This window comes from Sinohyriopsis cumingii, chromosome 10, assembly GCF_028554795.1.
Source record: "Sinohyriopsis cumingii isolate HCF-2022 chromosome 10, ASM2855479v2, whole genome shotgun sequence".
Lineage (NCBI taxonomy): Eukaryota > Metazoa > Mollusca > Bivalvia > Unionida > Unionidae > Sinohyriopsis > Sinohyriopsis cumingii.
This window is the reverse complement of record NC_142970.1, coordinates 76,412,641-76,432,115: the sequence shown is the minus strand read 5'-3', so window position 1 is coordinate 76,432,115 and position 19,475 is coordinate 76,412,641. Positions and strand designations below refer to the sequence as shown.

Sequence of the window (19,475 nt, the reverse complement as noted above, 5' to 3'; positions counted from 1 at the left end):
TAATGACAGCGTTTACTACTAACCTCATTCTGAAGGTGATCAAAATTCTTGTCACTTGGGGAAAATTCTGTATGGTTTAGAACCAGATGCAAACACAAAATATACTGAAAAAATTATTTATATTCAGCACTCACTTCAACTATCACTGAATGATCATGAACTGGAATTCTGCAATGATCATGGTCAGATGTTCAGAGTGCTGTATTAGATTATTCTTTTATTCTTATTTTAAAGTTTGTAAAGTGGTGTTGATTTGTCCCTTTTTGTGATCTGACATGTTTCAAAATCTGCTCTAACACTTTCCGCCATATAACAACTTGCACCATAAACAGACCTGCCAACCTTGACGAGTTATCTCAGTAATGCAGTTGACTTTTTTCTTCATATGCTTAACCAGTTTTCAGTAAGGTGTAACAAAATATCAACTGCTATTGTAAAGCTGAAAAACGTAAATGAAAGTTCGACGCAGCAACGATAAACATTATCTTCAACTGAAAAGTTTGTAAAGTATGCGTAGACTTTATTTACCACTAGTACAGGGGCCCCGAGTGGCCGAGTGGTCTAAAGCGCTCTTCGTTACGGATCACTGCCATCTCACCTCTGTCTGCGGCGGTTCGAGTCTAAGATTCAGCTAATGTGGGCATGTGAGAAAGCTTGCCAGTAGCTTCTCGTGGGTCGGTGGTTCTTTCCGGGGTTTTCCGGGTTCTTCCTCCACCATTAATACTGGCCGCCATGTATAGCCCATCGTGCTGAAAAATGGCGTTAAACCCCACAACAACAACAACAACAACCACTAGTACACTTGCATAAACTTGAGTTCCAAAAATCAATGGCTTGTTGCTATCTCTCAACTTGACATAATTCTTGGAAATTCTTTTTACTCTTTACATACACACGTTCATTCCTATTTCCAGCACGTCCTAAATGAAAATAGTGATGCTCTGACATCCAGTATGGCCACCATATCAATCCTATTGAAAATCATGTAATCTCAACTTTTCCAGAATGAATGTTTTTTTAACCAAAAGTCTTTGTATTGTTAGTTGTTAATGAAAATGGTGCCTTATCTGACATCTGATATGGCAGCCATCTTAATAATTGTCTTAGATAATTCCAATTGTAAACGATTGTGCTTGGACCTGACAACTAATATAGCCAATGTGGTGAAATTCTTGTTATTGTTTCTCCTCATGTATGGCTGATTATATCAACATGGGGTTTTCACTAAGGGGGCGCTCACCAATTAATATGTACTTTTGAGAGAGTGACGTATGTAAGGTGAAGTAGTTTGCATTTAAAACATGCACAGTGGAAAGAATGTTGGCATACCTCTGTGCTACATTAATGTAATGTGGATGATATTTCTTTTGAATATTGTACTTTTGGAAATTTTATATGATTTAAGCACACTGCTAACTAAAATGACGGCTCCCTTGTGTTAAAAAATCAGCCTGAATTAGTCTAAAGTACACTATACATAGCAGCTATTAAAATAGGGAAAATTAATTTTGCCAGACTAGACAATACCAGCTTCTTAAAGTGCAATGAATGAATTACCAAATGTATAAAATGTATTAAAAAAAAGTTATGGGCTCTTTTTTATACAATTTACCTCTGAAGTTCAGGAAGTGAAAGTGACCAAGTAGAGTAGCACTTTTTTGAAAGGTGCACATCTGAAGTAAGAACAAGCTGTATACTCTATAAGCCATAGTACACCCATCAATTATACACGAAAATAAAAAGAATTAAAGGTTCTTTGAATTATACCTAAGATATACAAGGTCTTTTTTAAATAGTATAACCAGTGAGGAAAGCCGGGAAAATTCTTTTTCTTTAAAATCCTAACCCTATGCAAAATGCGAAACTGAAGAGCGCCACCTAAACAAGTGATGAAGTCTAGTTGGTCCTGACAACCAATGTAGCCACCACAGCAGCCATCTATAAAATCTTACCATTGCTACTCCTCATAAACAGAATGACACATCACTGAAAATTAATTACAATATCTAATTGGTCCTACATGAAAATTGTGCTGAAATGACCCCGACCCAGATGAACATACTGAGAATCGTGTTCTTAACTGAACGGACGGTCATACCAACATGGAGTTTTCACCGTTAAGTCATCTAATGGTTCCTGAATGTAAATGGTGCATATCTTAACATCCAATATGGCTGTCACAGTGGTTAATTAAAAAATATTATCACTCAAGAATATCAGAGATGAATTCAACACACTTAACAATTAAAAAGAAAACATTTTGTCTTATCTTGAATTTCTGTAAATTCTTTTGGGGTAGTGTCTGTCCCATTGAGGGAATCTTGTTACTGCCATCTGTCCATTCATCCAGAAGCTAAGTTAAACCTTTTCCTTCAATGTTGTTGTTGTTGTGGGGTTTAATGATAGGCTATGCATGGCAGCCAGTATTAATGGTGGAGGAAAAACCCGGGAAAACCCCGGAAAGAACCACCGACCCACGAGAAACTACTGGCAGGCTTTCTCACATACCCACATTGGCTGAATCCTATACTCGAACCCATGCAGACAGGTGAGAAGACACTGATCCATAATGGAGAGTGCTTTAGACCACTTGGCCACTTTTTTGCTTCAAAACAAACAATTTCTATGGATGGATGGTTATCAGACTTTGCATATGACTTTATCAGCGGACCTGACACTTCAACTTCACATGTATTACATATCTGAGCGCACATTCATACACACATATACATATATATGGATTTCAAATTAATGACAAACATTATAATTCTTAGTTAAAGACATTTTTTAAAACTACTACTGAAAATTGGTTAAAATTGTTGTTGTTGTAAGGTTTAATGCCATTTTTCAGCACAAGATGGGCTATACATGGCAGCCAGTAATAATGGTGGAGGAAGTACCCGGGAAAGAACCACCGACCCACGAGAAGCTACTGGCAAGCTTTCTCACATACCCACATTGGCCAAACCTGAGACTTGAACCCATGCAGACAGAGGTGGGATGGCAGTGATCCGTAATGGTCAGCACGTTAGACTACTGGACCACTTGGGGCCCCAGTTAAAATTAAAACAACAAAAATTATTTTTCAACACTTGCACATTTTTTCTTGCATTCAATTACATGTCAACTCTCAAATTTATAACAAATGAATACAATACAGACTTACCGTTTTAATCATACATGTGATGACTTAACCGGATACTTCTGTGGCAAATAATAAAAAAGGCAATTTTCTTTTCTTACTTATAATCATGTTTATTAAACTTCTGGATATAATTACAATTATCATTCCATTTTAAATAAATTGTTTGAAGAAAATCTGCAACTTTAGAGGCAGATGAAATTTTTTATATTTTTTTATAAAACAGGCCATGTAATTGTTAAGATTTTAAATGTAATTTTACAGCAACTCTTTTGCAACAATATCAAGTACATTTCTGAATATTTTCTTTTGCAATTTATGACATTTAAAATTAACTGAAACTTTTACCCAAATATTTTTTTAAAATTCTTTGTTCAAAATAACTAACTTATGTGAATTCCTTGTTTTAGACTGTCATTCTTAGTTTCTGAAATTGTGAATTTACAGAATGCTTAATGACCCTTGTTCAAACTTTGTGCTATTTTTTGCTAAAGCCTCTATCAAGATCAGCATTGGTCCGCAGGATGTTATATTTGTTCCTTTTCAGTCTGTCTTCAACTGAGCTTTTATCTACATGCCCAGATATCATGGGTCTGAAAGTACAAAGAGCAAGCATCATATTACTTTTATAATTATTAAATAAAAGATTTTTGAATCGTTCATTTACATTCATATTTCAAGCTATATGGAAAGATACAACACAGATCTGAATAAAATCATAGTAAAAATTGAACACTATTCACCTTGCTTTGTGAAGATATGGCATTATATCCACGTACCTAATTATCATTAACAGAGATTTATTACATATAACATTATATCTATGTACCTAATTATCATTAACAGAGATTTATTACATATAGCATTAACTCCATGCACATAATTATCATTAACAGAGATTTATTACATATAGCATTATATCCATATACCTATTTATCATTAACAGATTTATTACATATAGCATTATATCCATGTACCTAATTATCATTAACAGAGATTTATTACAAATACAGCATCTGGAAAGAAACATATTTTGTGTGTGTATTGGAGTTGCGATGGTTCAGTAGATAACATGTTGGACTTGTGACCAGAGAGGTGCAGGTACAATTCCAATCATTGGTTGGTTTTAATGGCAGTTTTAACACATTATTGGCTGCATCATGCAGAGGATATGAGAACCAAGTGCCTTTCCTAAGGACATCGAAAGGCAACCAACCTGAGCTGGCCTGGACAGGTAATGAACCTGTGACCATTGGAATACAAGTTCGATGCTTTATGAATTGAGCTGCCACAACCCCATTGTTAGGTCAGCTACTTTGGTGTGTCTGTGGGCAAGGGTATTCTATCTGACTGTGCATGATAGTACCTTTTACGTTTGCTGTGCCTTACAACAATACTAAAATCTTATTATTTCTCAATTTAAGTTGTTTTTTGAATTTCCATGAGAAACCTAAAAAATCCCAGATATGAGACAGATGCATCCAAAAAACTAGACTATACATGAAAGAAAAGAATATCCGTCCAATGCAAAACAAGAGCCCCACGAATGGACAAAAGCAGCACCAGCAATACTGGATTTGTAGGAATCAACATGTGGTCTGTTTCCTTCCTCCTCTTATTCCTTTTAATTGATAACTGCAGGTATCTGAGATAGATCCCACTATGTCAAGTTCATAAAAGAAAATCTACTTTTAATTGACAAGTACTGAAGGCATGTGAGATAGATCCCACCATGTCGAGTCTGTAAAAGAAAATCTACTTTTAAATGATGAGTACTGAAGGCATATGAGCTACATGTGATAAATCTGGTAAAGTTTGTATAAAAAAACCAATACATCTACTAGTTTGAGTAATCATAGTCAAAAGATGAATGTACTATAACAATCTAGGGTTCAGGGTCTAAGGCACTCTCTTTCACAGCTCAAAGACATCTCGGCTCTGTGTGGGTTTGATTCAAGGGTGAGATAACTTGCTAGTGGATCAGTGGTTCTTCCCAGGGTTTTCCCATATTCTTCCTCCAACAGACATAGTGGCAACTGTGTACAGTCCAAGGTGCTGAAAAATGGCATTAAACCCACAAAACCACACCAAGAAGCTATACAAATTTGATCAATGACATTGAGCCTGATGTCATGGCTGGAACCTTACTGTATCTCAGATACTGTCAAGATGTACCCAGATGCCTAGTCTAGTAAAATCCAGGATTACAATTTTTTTTATTTGTACAAAAATGAACCTGCCTTAAAGGTAAAACTGCACTAATTTGACCAATCATGTATTATTGCGTTCTACAAAAATTATTATTTTTGAAATTCTTCCTGGATATTTTCTAACTAATGAAAACTGATACTGGCATTAGAAATCTGCATAAAGCCTCAACAGAAAACAAATCTGAGAGTAACCCCTGACCTCGACTAGGTTGGTTAACTAACTCATTCACAGAAGTGAAGAGATACACCAAGATACTAGATCAGAATCATTCTAATTTGTCAAGTTATGGTGTTAACAAGCCATATATATTACTGTGCTATTTTCTCTTTTTTTATTCACAGAAAAATGTTGCTTATATCCTTTTATTTGTGCACATTTTGCCAAACTGCATCGTCTGAAATGATTTTTTTGTCTTGACTGTAATGGAGTTCACAATGCAGATGCCACTGATTTCTGGTGCTTTGTTTAGTGCTTTACAACACAAAAACACAAGATGTTATTCAGTGCCAAGGCATCTGGAGTAAAGTGCCTTGCCAAAGAACATGCAACAGTAGCTGACCTTGGCTGATTTGATGGTGGATTCAAACCTGCACTCTTCTGGTCACATGTCAATTACAATAACCACTGAGCCACCACAGCTCCTACTTTTAGATGCATAATGCAGGTATGACCTGACAGACATACTTTAAAAAGTGTGAGGAGTCAAAATCTTTCTTTTGATCTTCTTCTTCTCTCTTTTCCTCTTCCCGATATCGAGTAACATTCTGCTTCCGCTGATCTTCACGCCATTTTGCATTATCCATCATTTCCTCAAGGCGTCTCTTTTTCTCTTCCTCACTTAGAACACGACGACCACTACTAATAGGAACAAAAAGAAAAAAAATCGTCATAATTTCTCCTGGCAAAAGCTATGTGATTTGTCATTTCTTTTGTTGTGTGGCCAAAGGTAAATGAAGTAAGTGTCACTTCTTTTCATATCTGGTAAATAAAGCAAAACAGACTCTGGGAAACTAGAAATGTGTTCACAGAACATGGAAACCCCACTTCAATGCCAGAAATGGACCTAATCAAGATGTGATGGATGGAAGGATAAGGGTCATGTTATATACCCTACTACTATTACCATAAGGCATAAACTAACCCATGTGTTCTGTCATTTTCATGAATACAGTTAATTCTACATAATCACAACTCAAATTTTCACAATTTTCTTCATTTGTCTGGCCAAAATATTGAGTTTTATGCTCAAGCGATCATTTACAACTATTCAGTCATTCATAATTTACCTTAAGATGGTGTGAGGACTCTGGATTAGCCTACTCTCATTTCAAGTCTGTGTCAGCATAAATGTCAAGTGCTGTTTTAACCTCACATGCCCATTGGGCATATATTTTCACCTATATTTGCCAGCCCTATCTCATCCAGTGTGTGACTGGAATTTAACAGCTAGATTACATTTCCAAGTTTGAAGGAAACTGTGATCTTAAATAGATTCCAGTATTAGTCTTGATGGGGTTTCACTGTACTACCCACACAAAAAATGCTGAATTTAGAGAATCATTTTTAATCAGAACAATGAAAAACTTCAAAACATATCCAAATATTGTCATGCCAAAGATGAGAATATGTTGCTGTTTGAGTATTACCTCCTCTCAAAAGATTATGCACCAGTCTAGCATCTGAAAATTTCCATCATTCTTCATCATGAAGATGCTTGCTAGAATCTGCTGTACCATAATGCCTACTGCATTGCAAGTTCAAGATCACAATGTACAATGCATCAAAATCTCCAAAATCTGTATCTATACCATTTATCACACCACACCTCTCATTTCAACAGCTTGCATATAATAAAAAACAAAGACCAATATCTGCAGTTATATAATGACAAATCAAAGCATGCTCGGTTATTTTCTACTGATGATTATGAAGCATAGTTTGTCAGCAAATATGGGTCCACACAGTGCAACTGGCCATGTGTACAACCTGCATGAACACAAAATAAATCAAACCTTTTGTTCTCTGGAGATCTAGTTTTTGATTGCTTTGGGGATGGCTTCATTCTTTTTGGGGAGGGTGACCTTGACTTTCTTCCTTTAGGTGACCTTGATCCAGACAGCTTTGATGACCTTGACCTGTCAGAAGAGCTAGTTTTTTCAAACTTCCTAACTGGTGAAACACCTCGAGGCATCTGAAATATATTTAAAGTTTACAAAATCTGTACCAATTTATGATCCCCATATTTTTTATAAAGTTAACAGTGCTCATAGATTTATATATTATGTACATGTTACGCCATAAATAGCAACAACACCTCCTTATCAGGATTACAACATTAGATTCTGTCATTCTGTGACTGAGAAATTCTTAAGACTGCTTTTCTTTACCCTCGTCCTGTTACTCTGAAAACCTCGGCTATTTTCCTTTATTTTTTGCTGAATGTCTTATATAGTCGATTTCAATGGCAAATATCTTGTACACGCATGATTATTTTATTGAGATAATGAACCATCCCATACATAAAGGTTCTTATGGATACAAAATATTCAATTCCCATATAGGTCAGAATGCTAAAAATGTTGTGAGAGATAGCTTTATTTCTTCACTACAAATAGGAAGCAGTATTATCCCAGTTGGGCTTGTAATTCTAAGGGTTGAATGTTCAATATCCACCCCAGTCAACCCAGGTCAGCTGCCCTGGATTAGAGACAGAAAAATAACTACCCTTTATTTGCCTTGTGTATAAGATTAGACATCGAAAATTAACTGTATGTACAACTTTACTTTTACTCTTTACTTTTACTCTTAAATCTGCAGGTAATTGAGGAAATTGCCATGCATTTCAAGCATCAAGAAATACAATTTTGGGATTTTTTGAAAAAGGTTTGACAATGTCTAGAATATAAGCAAAGAAATGAAGAAAAAAAAAACTTTATTCAAAACTCAACAAGCCATTGATGATGATGCTAATGACTGCTGTTTTGTTTCCCACTAACATGGGCTTGACAATAAGTTCCCTTTATCAAATTGACAATATATATATACATATAAAAATATTACTCATACCACAAGCCCATATCCACATGTTTTATTCTTTTGTTGACCATCATTAGATTTCCTGTCATCTTCTGACTTGAAGGAACTCTTTGGTCTCTTAGTCTTTACCCTCTTGTTGCTATGGTGATCATCCTCTGAATCTGAATGCTTCTGCTTTTTGCCATGGTGATCATCCTCTGAATCTGATGAATGCCTCTGCTTTTTGTCATGGTGATCATCCTCTGAATCTGATGAATGCCTCTGCTTTTTGCCATGGTGATCATCCTCTGAATCTGAATGCCTCTGCTTTTTGCCATGGTGATCATCCTCTGAATCTGAATGCCTCTGCTTTTTGCCATGGTGATCATCCTCTGAATCTGAATGCCTCTGCTTTTTGCCATGGTGATCATCCTCTGAATCTGAATGCCTCTGCTTTTTGCCATGGTGATCATCCTCTGAATCTGAATGCCTCTGCTTTTTGATATGGTGACCATCCTCTGAATCCGAATGCCTCTGCTTTTTGCCATGGTGATCATCCTCTGAATCTGAATGCCTCTGCTTTTTGCCATGGTGACCATCCTTTGAAGCCAAATGCCTCTGCTTTTTCCCTGTCTCTTTGCTGCTACCTCTACATTCTAAGCCAAAGTTCCTTTTATCAAACTTTTTCTCTTTGCTTTTTTCATCTATGTCAGAATGTCTATGCTTGTCCGATCTTTTATCTTTCCTATTACTGGAATAATTATCATCTTCAGAATCTGAATAATTTTGTTTCCTAATCTGATCTTTTTCTTTGTTGCTATGGTAACCAACTCTCTCTGATTCAGACCATTCCTTCTTTCTTTGTTTACTTGTATCACTGTTTCTACTATGACTATCATTGTCTGAATCAGAATCCCTCCTCCTTCTTGAACTACCAACTTTTCTGTTGCCATGGAAATTCTCACGATGATCAAAATCCAAATCTGAATACCTCTGCATTCTTCCTGTATCCATGTCTCTATGTTGTCTATGTCTCTCATGATCACTTTCCAAATGTCTTCTTTCTTTTCTATTCCTCCAGTCCTCATTATTTCCTCCTTTCTTCTCTCTGTCTCTGTAATTTTTCTCTTTCCTTTGAGAATCGTCATCACGTGAATCAGATTCATGTTGTTTACTTCTGTCACCAGTTCTAGATTGTTGTTTGTCTCCCTTTTCCACTAAAGCAGGACTTCTATCTCTCTGACTCTCTCTCTGACGTTCTGACTGAGATTTCTGCCTACCATCCATCCCAGAGTTTTGTTTTCTATTTATAATATTTAAATACTTTGCCATAATATCATCATCACTGTCGGAATCGGAATCTCTATTTTTGTGCTTTTTCTTGGCCTTCTTATGTTCTTTGCTTTCTTTTTTCTTTTGGTCTATCTGAAAAGAAGGTAATGCTATTAAGGGCAACACTCAATTTACACCAAAGATGCATTCCTAAAGTCATGGTGTAAATCAAAATTGACATAAACTGAAAGTAACATAATGCACTTATGTTAGCTCTCACAGCGTGTGATGCCAACTATGGCATAAAGATGAGTACAGTGATGCAATTTTTGTTATTTTTTCTTATAAATCACATTAAATTGAAAATTGTAATCGAGCATCACTGGTATGTTTCTGACCCCAGCTAATAAATATGACAAAAGACTGAAGGAATCTAATTCAGGTTGGTACTAACACCAAAATAATCACTGTTATGGGGTTTGAGGTGTTTAAATAGTTGTCTTCTGGGAGGTTCTACTTAGTTCCTAGACCATAACTTATCTCAACTGCAACCATGAATATTATGTTGTATTCCGTGACATCATTAATGTATGTTTTACCAAATATCTAATCATCACATCAAAACTGACCGGAAACAACCAAGACAACAAGAATGAGATGACAAAAGTAAACAAATCCATATAATTTCTATCACAAGGGCGAGAATTTATAATCAGTATTACACAAAACTGTACATGTACCAATTTCCTAGCAGAGTTGATACAGCCCATGTTACATGATTTTGCAGAGAATACTTTGGTTGGTGTACAGTACTTCTTTGGAGGTTCACCAATGATGTTTAATGCTGTGTGCTGTTTATGTGTGTTTCAACAAATACATAATTCTTTCTTTACATCCGATATAACAATGTTCATCTGGTGTTTCATGTTCAATCATATTTCTGTATCCTAGACTGGACCTAAACGAGTTGTTTTCACTTACATAATCATATTGATATTCATCAATGGGCCAAACAGAACTTTCATAAAATCCTATTTATTCTTAATGGCATATACGCTGTATAGCTAGCATATTTGGAATTCTTTGGAAACTCTGTAGACTGACTAAGTCTCATTTATAAAACTTATTCAATTAGCAGACAAACAAAAGTGATAAAAAAACTAGTTGTTTTCAGAATAGTACATGCAGATAAGCTATACATAATAGAAAGAAAACTTCCACTACGACCAATGATTTAACTGATCTCATAAAACACGAACCTTAAAAAAACTTGGTTGTAATTTTCTTTAATATGTCAAGGAATTTTAAGCACCTTTTCTTTTCGTAAATGTACTAAAATTTACTATGTAACAAAATTCCCTATAAATATCATAGAATGAACTTTATCTGTTACCATTTGCTGTAATCTCTTCATCTTGACTGGATTCTGTAGCAACCTTCTTTTGGCCTCCTCTTCTTTTTTCCTGAAGATGAAAATGAAATCTCATTAGAATCAAGTCTCTTTGAGCTGAATGACACCAAGTGAAATGGTTGCGCTCACTAAATCAACAGGAATATGTTATCTCTCCTGCCACAGAGTGAGAGCTTGAAAAAGTCTACGAATGAAACACTTTTCTGCCAGAATTTATGAATGGTAAATTTACACGGCAAAGTCTTTGAAAATTAAATTATGCCAAATGCCTCAGATAATATTAATAACAGTAATAATAACAACAGCAACATTGACAATAATAATAATAATAATAAATGCAATAATAACATAATAACAGTATTCTGTACATGGAATTTATTCAAGAACCAAGCATAAAAGGTGAATCTGTTTAGTATTTTTCCATGGGTGTCTGCTTAAGACATGTCAGACTGTACGTTGGGTCTTAACACAATTTTGACTTTCAGTCAACACAAAACTGACTCTCTGTTTTATAAATGACATTTAAACTGCCATGACTGTATATATAGTGTCAGGTTGAGATGATCTGATGAACAGAACCACTTGGAGGACATGAGTACCATGAATGGGCATTATACAACTGCCCTATGTTTAATAGTCCTTTATGTAGCAGTTCTACAATATTCTGATTGCACGAGGCCCCTTGACCATCTAGTTCCAGACTGGACCCATGATGTGAGGTGCCCATCAGGCTTGTCAACAACAACAACAACAAAAAAACAACTAATCTGCATGAGAAAACTTACATCTTGCTAACGAAATGTGGAAATTTATTTTGAAGATGTTGAAAGACTATTACATTATTAATATTTATCCCCATGTATGAATATAATCTACTCATCATACTTCTATCGAAAATTGTAAAGTTTTAACATACATGTGATTTGAAAATACCATTTTGGATATTTATGTGCAATAAAGAAACAGTCTAGTGGGTACCAGAAATGTTCCAGCAATCACTGCAGTGACATGTTGCTGCATAATGGGATTAAGGCAAGCATGTAGACACAACAAGTTAACTGAATACTTTATTGTTCTAATATTGAGTGTGTGTGTGTGTGTGTTTTGGAATTTTAATGTAGCTTTAACAATTTTTCAGTCATATTGCTATGATGTCTGCAGTGTGGCAGTTTATAGTGATGTCAAGCATTGGGGTATCATGACATAAATATGTAACATGATGTTCTACCCAGTATTATCCTGACACCAGGCTGACCAGTTTGAACACTAACCTCTGAGACAAAAGATGTAACATCTAGACCACTGGAGTGTTCAGTATAATCCAAAATGTGTGTGTGTGTGTGTGTGTGTGTGATTTGGATTTTTAATGTATCTTTAGCATTTTTTCAGCCAGATCATAATGATGTATGCAGTGTGGCACAGTTTATAGTGATGTCTACCATTGGGGCATTATGCTGCAGACGTGTAGCATGAAGTCCCACCCAGTCACATTATCCTGACACCAGGCCAACCAGTCCTAACACTAACCTCTGAATGCTAAGTGCCAAGCGAGTCAGCTGTTAGTACCATTTTTGTAAGTCTTTGGTATGACTCAGTCGGGAATCAAACCCACACCCTCCCACATCCAAGGCAGATGCTCTAACCCCTAGGCCACCGGAGCTGTCTAATCCGAAATGGGGATGTTTCTGGGATATTATAAGTAATAAAGGGATCAAATATCATTATGTTTGCTTTTGAGTCTTTGATTACAAATTGGTCATCTTGTGGCAGAGTTGAGATAAAATGGGAATATCGATGATAATAAATGATGTTGGTAAATATTTGGTTTTATTTTTTAATGGTTTTGTTCAATTGCTATAGCATAGTTTAAGATGTTTCAAGGAAAAGTTTAATTTAATAATAAAATAAAAGATTTTTAATAGTAAAATGTAATGAATAATTATTCAGCTGTCCATTTCTCACACTTACACTAATGTCATCAAACACTGGTTGAATATATAAAGCAGCACCTACGAACAGCAACATCAAATGTCTATAGAGAAAATGTACAAACCAAGACATTTCAGATGCTAATGAACATAAACACTGTGGATCTACCGAGCAAGAAGGACAATGTCTGAGTGATTAGAAAATGGCTGATTTCAGGACCTGAATGAAACTTTGCTTTACATGAAAAATTTTCAGATTAAAATAAAGACTCCAGTCAATTTAATGTAATTTTGTTTTTATCTTTGCATATTTTAAGTATAGCAACTGCAACATTGAATGACCAATAATATTACAAAATGGGCAATTTTAGTCATATGGAACTTGTAGTAAGGCCTTTTGGAATTTGAATCAGGGCTTGTGTTTTTAAAGTCACCATCCCTGGCCCTGAGTCTAATTTTTCTTTCTTTGAGCACTGTGTAGACGACTGAAATTTTAACAGAGAAACCATTTCCCTTTTGTCCGAGTGATTCTTTTGCCTTTTTGACCATGAAACTGACAGGGTTCTTTTCTTACTCAAACTGCATGCCATCCACAAAGTTTGGGCCATGTCTGTGATGTACCACCAATGCTACTGTGCAAAGCCATTTTATTCTTTGAGTCAGTGACACTGACTTGTAACCTTTTTTTTGAATTCCCAAATCAAAGGGATTATTCAATACCCCAAGTGTGAGCCATACACAGAGTATGGTAACTGTAACTTGTGGAAAACTTGACTTACTGTGTGGAAGCCATTTTTCTTCTTTCATCACATTAACCTTGACCTTTTTACCCTGAAAATCAAAAGTTCAGGCTATCCATAAAGTTTGGTGACTATTGATGGTGAAGACCAAGAGTTATTGTGTGGAAGCCATTTTTCTTCTTTCGGTCACATTAACCTTGACCTTTTTACCCTGAAAATCAATAGTTCATCCTTACTCCTAGTTCAGGCTATCCATAAAGTTTGGTGACTATTGAAGGTGAAGACTAAGAGTTATTGTGTGGAAGCCATTTTTCTTCTTTCAGTCACATTAATCTTGACATTTTTACCCAAAAATCAATCGAGTTCATCCTTACTCCTAGTTCAGGCTATCCATAAACTTTGGTGACTGCTGATGGTGAAGACCAAGAGTTATTGTGTGGAAGCCATTTTTCTTCTTTCAGTCACATTAACCTTGACATTTTTACCCTGAAAATCAATCGAGTTCATCCTTACTCCTAGTTCAGGCTATCCATAAAGTTTGGTGACTGCTGATGGTGATGACCAAGAGTTATTGTGTGGAAGCCATTTTTCTTCTTTCAGTCACAGTAACCTTGACCTTTTTACCCTGAAAATCTTCCCTACTCCTTGTGCAGGCTGTCTGTAAAGTTTGGTGACTGTTGATGGTGGAAAGAGCAAGTTATTGCATGGGAGCCATTTTTCTTCTTTCAGTCACAGTGATTTGACCACTGACATTTTCCAGCCTGAAATGGATAGGGTTCTTCCTTATTCCAAGTGCAAGCTACCCCATTGTCTTCCAAATAAGCAAGAAACAGAAAAACAAGAATGGAAACAGCCACATTTCAATATCTACCTAACACTTAAATATCTATTTCTCTTCCTTCCTGTTCCGGGCTATTAAAGCTCTAGTGAAATTTAGATCCTCAAAAGATGTCTCCTCTAGTTGTAATAGCATCAATCTGAGCTTAGTTTGTTCTGTGTATTAGGAGTGAAACGATATACCAGAATATCGGTATACTGAGGTTTGCTGTTCTGGCATTACATACCACAATACAGTTTTCTGTACCATGATTTTTTTCTTTGTCTTGGTTTTATCCAACAAATCTCTGTATACTACACATTTTTACAGTTTCATTAAAAAATCACATTTTTTTCTTCACAGATGCATGCTTAGCATAAGATTGCAAGAGAATGTAAAACAAGATGCACAGTGCCATTATTCAAGCAAAGTTTAATTTGAGGTGGTAGGTCAAGACCAGGGTATATTTTTCCAGTTATAAATAATAATTTATAAACTTTACTTTGCCTCATATATTTATGTCCTGTTCATAATGACACCAAATGAACAGTACTCAAAGAATCTGTGTTTGCAATGACACCAAATGAACAGTACTCAAAGAATCCATGTTTGCAATGACACCAAATGAACAGTACTCAAAGAATCCGTGTTTGCAATGACACCAAATGAACAGTACTCAAAGAATCCATGTTTGCAATGACACCAAATGAACAGTACTCAAAGAATCCGTGTTTGCAATGACACCAAATGAACAGTACTCAAAGAATCCATGTTTGCAATGACACTAAATGAACAGTACTCAAAGAATCTGTGTTTGCAATGACACCAAATGAACAGTACTCAAAGAATCTGTGTATGTAATGACACTAAATGAACAGTACTCAAAGAATCCGTGTTTACAATGACACCAAATGAATAGTACTCAAAAAATCCGTGTTTGTAATGACACTGAATGAACAGTACTCAAAGAATCTGTGTTTGCAATGACACCAAATGAACAGTACTCAAAGAATCCGTGTTTGTAATGACACCAAATGAACAGTACTCAAAGAATCCATGGTTGCAATGACACCAAATGAACAGTACTCAAAGAATCCGTGTTTGCAATGACACCAAATGAACAGTACTCAAAGAATCAGTGTTTGTAATGACACTAAATGAACAGTACTCAAAGAATCTGTGTTTGCAATGACACCAAATGAACAGTACTCAAAGAATCCGTGTTTGTAATGACACCAAATGAACAGTACTCAAAGAATCCGTGTTTGCAATGACACCAAATGAACAGTATTAAAAGAATCCGTGTTTGCAATGACACCAAATGAATGGTACTCAAGAGTCCATGTTCATAAATATATAAATTCCTATAAAATAATTTACATACAACAAAGCATGCAGCATCTGCTATGGCTGATATTTTAGCTTCAAAGAATAAAAAAGGGGTAAAACATCTGAACAAAGAGCAGCCATATTGGATGTTTTCTATGTGAAATAAATGGTTAGTCAGATCAAAGTGCTTATTTTGTTTCAAAAAATGGATTTTGAAATTATTTTCAACAAGAAAGCAAAATGTGCAGTGCTGTTTGAAGTCTTACAAGGTAAAGTCACTCAGAGATGTTGTATTTTTCAAGTAGTAAATGTTATAGTAATTTTTTTTATTGTTGTCATTAAGTGTTACTGTATTGCAATATGTTTGGTATATCATAATATATCACATTATGGTTTTGGGCATATTGCTGCACCCATAATGTGCATGAATATTGTTCTTTGCTGAAACCCCCTTTCACAGTCTGGTGTCTGTAGGGGCAAATGCATAGCTAAACACGGCAGCTTGAATGAGTTGGGAAACTGTTCTTTATGGTTGTTATGCAAAGATTTACACAGCTGATAGGTAGGGTCTCTTGAATATCTCTCTAAAAAAATAAAATTGTTCACTAACATGAACTCTGACAATGTTTCACTTTCTTGAATCAATGTTTTGCTTGTTAATATGCCAGATTTCTTATCTCTTCCATAATGCTGTATTGGGTTTTTAGGTCCACCAATGTCATAGTCTGCTTGTTCAGAGACTGAGGTATTTTGATCAAATCAATGTCCATACGTTTTTTATTTCTCCTAATGTCTTATTTATTCATCTTAACAGCTTTTAAAAAAATCGACATTGCACAAAGTACATTTTTTGTATGTGCAACTTTAATTTGCAGGAGTTCTTATCCACCACTATTTTCCATGTGCATGAATTCACACAAATTTAGCATGATTTGTGCACTTGCACACCCTATTAGCACTTCTGCCAGTGACCTTGACCTCTGACCCCAAAGTCATTTGGCAAGACATCCAGAAAGCTTGGCAACTGTAGATGCTGGACAACTAAGGTTATTGTGCAGAATGGCATCATCATAACACAATATGCTATACCATACGGCTGGCTTATAAAAAAACATAAATCTACCTATTCCGTACTTTACTTCAAATCAGCACTAATTATGACATTATATCCATTCCTAGGCTACTCAGTACTACTGGCTGGAAAGAATTTCCATGAATTCAAGACCATGCAATTTCTTCCATCATACTCCTGAGTGTCAAAACCATCTAGGACTTTTTTAAAAGCATTAACAAGACAAATTTGCTGCTGCGGTGGACATACTGGATGTAAGATTGGCAACAGTCTCATTTAGAACGAACAAGACAGCAAAAGAAATCTTCCAGTGGAAACCCCATGTCAATATGACTTTATGTTTTGCAGGAGGAATGATAACAAAAATTTCAAGATAGCTGCCATGGTGGACATTTTGGATAACAGACTGGCACCATTTCCATTTAGGACCAAATAGATTTCAAAAGATCTTAAAATTTCTAGTAAAAATGTCATGTCAATGACACGAGTAGCAATAACAAAATTTTCAATATGGCTAAAGTACTATGAAAACTTTCTGCAAATAAAGTATATGCAAGATAATTTTATACAAGATGGGTTGTAAACGTCATCCATGGAAACATGGTGCAATTTGCAACAAGCAGGAAACTTTCCCTACAATGGCCGTGACCATGTGAAGGCAGATCACTTCATGAAAAATTCCAATCAATTACAAATTTCAGTATCTAAAGGTATGCCAATGCTTCAAAATATTTACTTCCTTTTAATGAATTGCATTTAATTATGAATTAATTAAAATGTAATCATTGAATTTATTTAATTCAATTTCCATAAATGTACCTGAAGTATATCTAACCTTTAAAAAAAATAAAAAATTGTGGCTTATTGAGTGTCTTTTATGAGGAGTTTTCACTGTAAAATGTTGAATTTTGAATTGAACCTGATAGCGAATAATGGATCCTCTCGCATTTTTGTCTGCATATCCATGGCGATGTTGGCTTGGATTCGTTCATTGAACAATGCTCCAACATCATCTGCAAAGGGAACACATATTTAACAAGAGATCCACTTACATCACTCACCTATCTCACGAACATAACAGCTGACCATTTCGCTCAAGGAAGCATATATAGTACTGAAAACAACCTATGCATACTGTCTCCAAAGCATTATGTTGCTTGCCCCTATTTTGTATAGCAACAATTCTTTCCAAGATAAAGGCATAGCTAATATGCAGTCCAATTGCTCAGTATTGAGCTCATTCAAGATCTCAATGATATATATCTATTTACTGAAAATTTGATGAGAAATATTGTCTCTAGATCTAGTGAAGTAAGTTGTCAATCAGATGCAGGATTGACTCATTAAAATGCACCGATTTCAACAACCTATTTTTAGAAAACGATGATATAAGCTTATTTACCAAGCTGAAAAAATAATAGATTCAAATTCGGTCTCCAAAAGGGTATCATGTCCCTGCTCTGCAAATAACATACCTTATACATGTGCACAGATCTTGCTCGTAATCTAACTCACTTAGATGCATTGATAATCGAACTCATCCAATCACATCATTTAAATGCAATAGTAATCTAACTCATCTAATCACATCACTCAGATGCACTGATAATCAAACTCATCAATTCACATCACTTAGAGGCTTAGATAACTGAACTCATCCAATGATATAAGACTAATTATCAAGTTTTATCAAAATTTAATCAGAAACAAAGTTGCAAGCGTTATGACAAGCTCAGCCAATCAGACGCAAAACCATAACAATAATATGTGTGGATCTTATTCAACGTGAGTAGTAACTTTGGTACAGAGGTCGTGAAAAATGAAAATAATGACATCACTACCATGGTTCATGTTCAAAACACAAATATTCATCAATATATTGAATATTCTTCATGCCATCCTAAGTCATGTAAAAACGGGATACCATGCAGCAAGTGTTAAATCGCTACACAAAAGCAAACCCACAATTGCTCTGAATAAGACAAATAATCTTAGATTTCCTAATTAACTCTTACTAGAAAGAAAAAAAAATATTATAAAAAGGGTTCATCAACCAAATGTAATAGACCTAGATGTTTGCACTGTTGTTTTATTAATGAAAATACTTCTTTCAATAGTAATAATAAGAAAGAAACTTTTAATAGTAAATAATAAGAAAGAAACTTTTAATATGTATTGTGATACTAACTGTGCAACATCAAATGTTATATATTTGATCACATGCAAAAAATGTGGCATCCAATATATATGACAAACGAGTTAACAAATATCCTAACGTATGAACCAACATAAATCAGACATAAAAAATTATGTCAATCAATCATTTTCATCTCATATTGCTGCACATTTTAACAAGAGTTCCCATACTTTGCAAGATTTCTCCTTTCACCTTAAAGAATTCACTGTCTTCATACAGTATATCCAAAAGGTCCAAATTCCAAAACACTATACAACATTCATTAATCAATTTTTTTCTTTCTTTTTAATTATGTTTTGTTTAAAATTAGTTAAGAATATTTCTTTACTATTCAAATTTAA

At 35.1% G+C, this 19,475-nt stretch overlaps 1 protein-coding gene across 2 annotated transcripts in view; it reads right to left on the bottom strand.

Annotated features, from left to right (window-relative positions):
* Positions 1-3,229: 3,229 nt before the first annotated feature.
* The window catches only part of LOC149790416 (uncharacterized), a 29,946-nt gene continuing 13,700 nt past the window's right edge, over positions 3,230-19,475 (bottom strand). Inside the window, exons 4-9 of one of the 2 annotated variants that reach the window (XM_089972462.1) lie at positions 17,857-17,950; positions 11,034-11,103; positions 8,420-9,793; positions 7,366-7,544; positions 6,038-6,211; positions 3,230-3,735 (exon numbers count right to left, since the gene is read on the bottom strand). In XM_089972462.1, coding sequence (XP_089828588.1) covers positions 3,621-3,735; positions 6,038-6,211; positions 7,366-7,544; positions 8,420-9,793; positions 11,034-11,103; positions 17,857-17,950 — 2,006 coding nt within the window. In that variant the 3' untranslated portion in view covers positions 3,230-3,620. The remainder of the gene's footprint in view (positions 3,736-6,037; positions 6,212-7,365; positions 7,545-8,419; positions 9,794-11,033; positions 11,104-17,856; positions 17,951-19,475) is intronic. The other variant, XM_089972463.1, reaches the window with a different exon arrangement.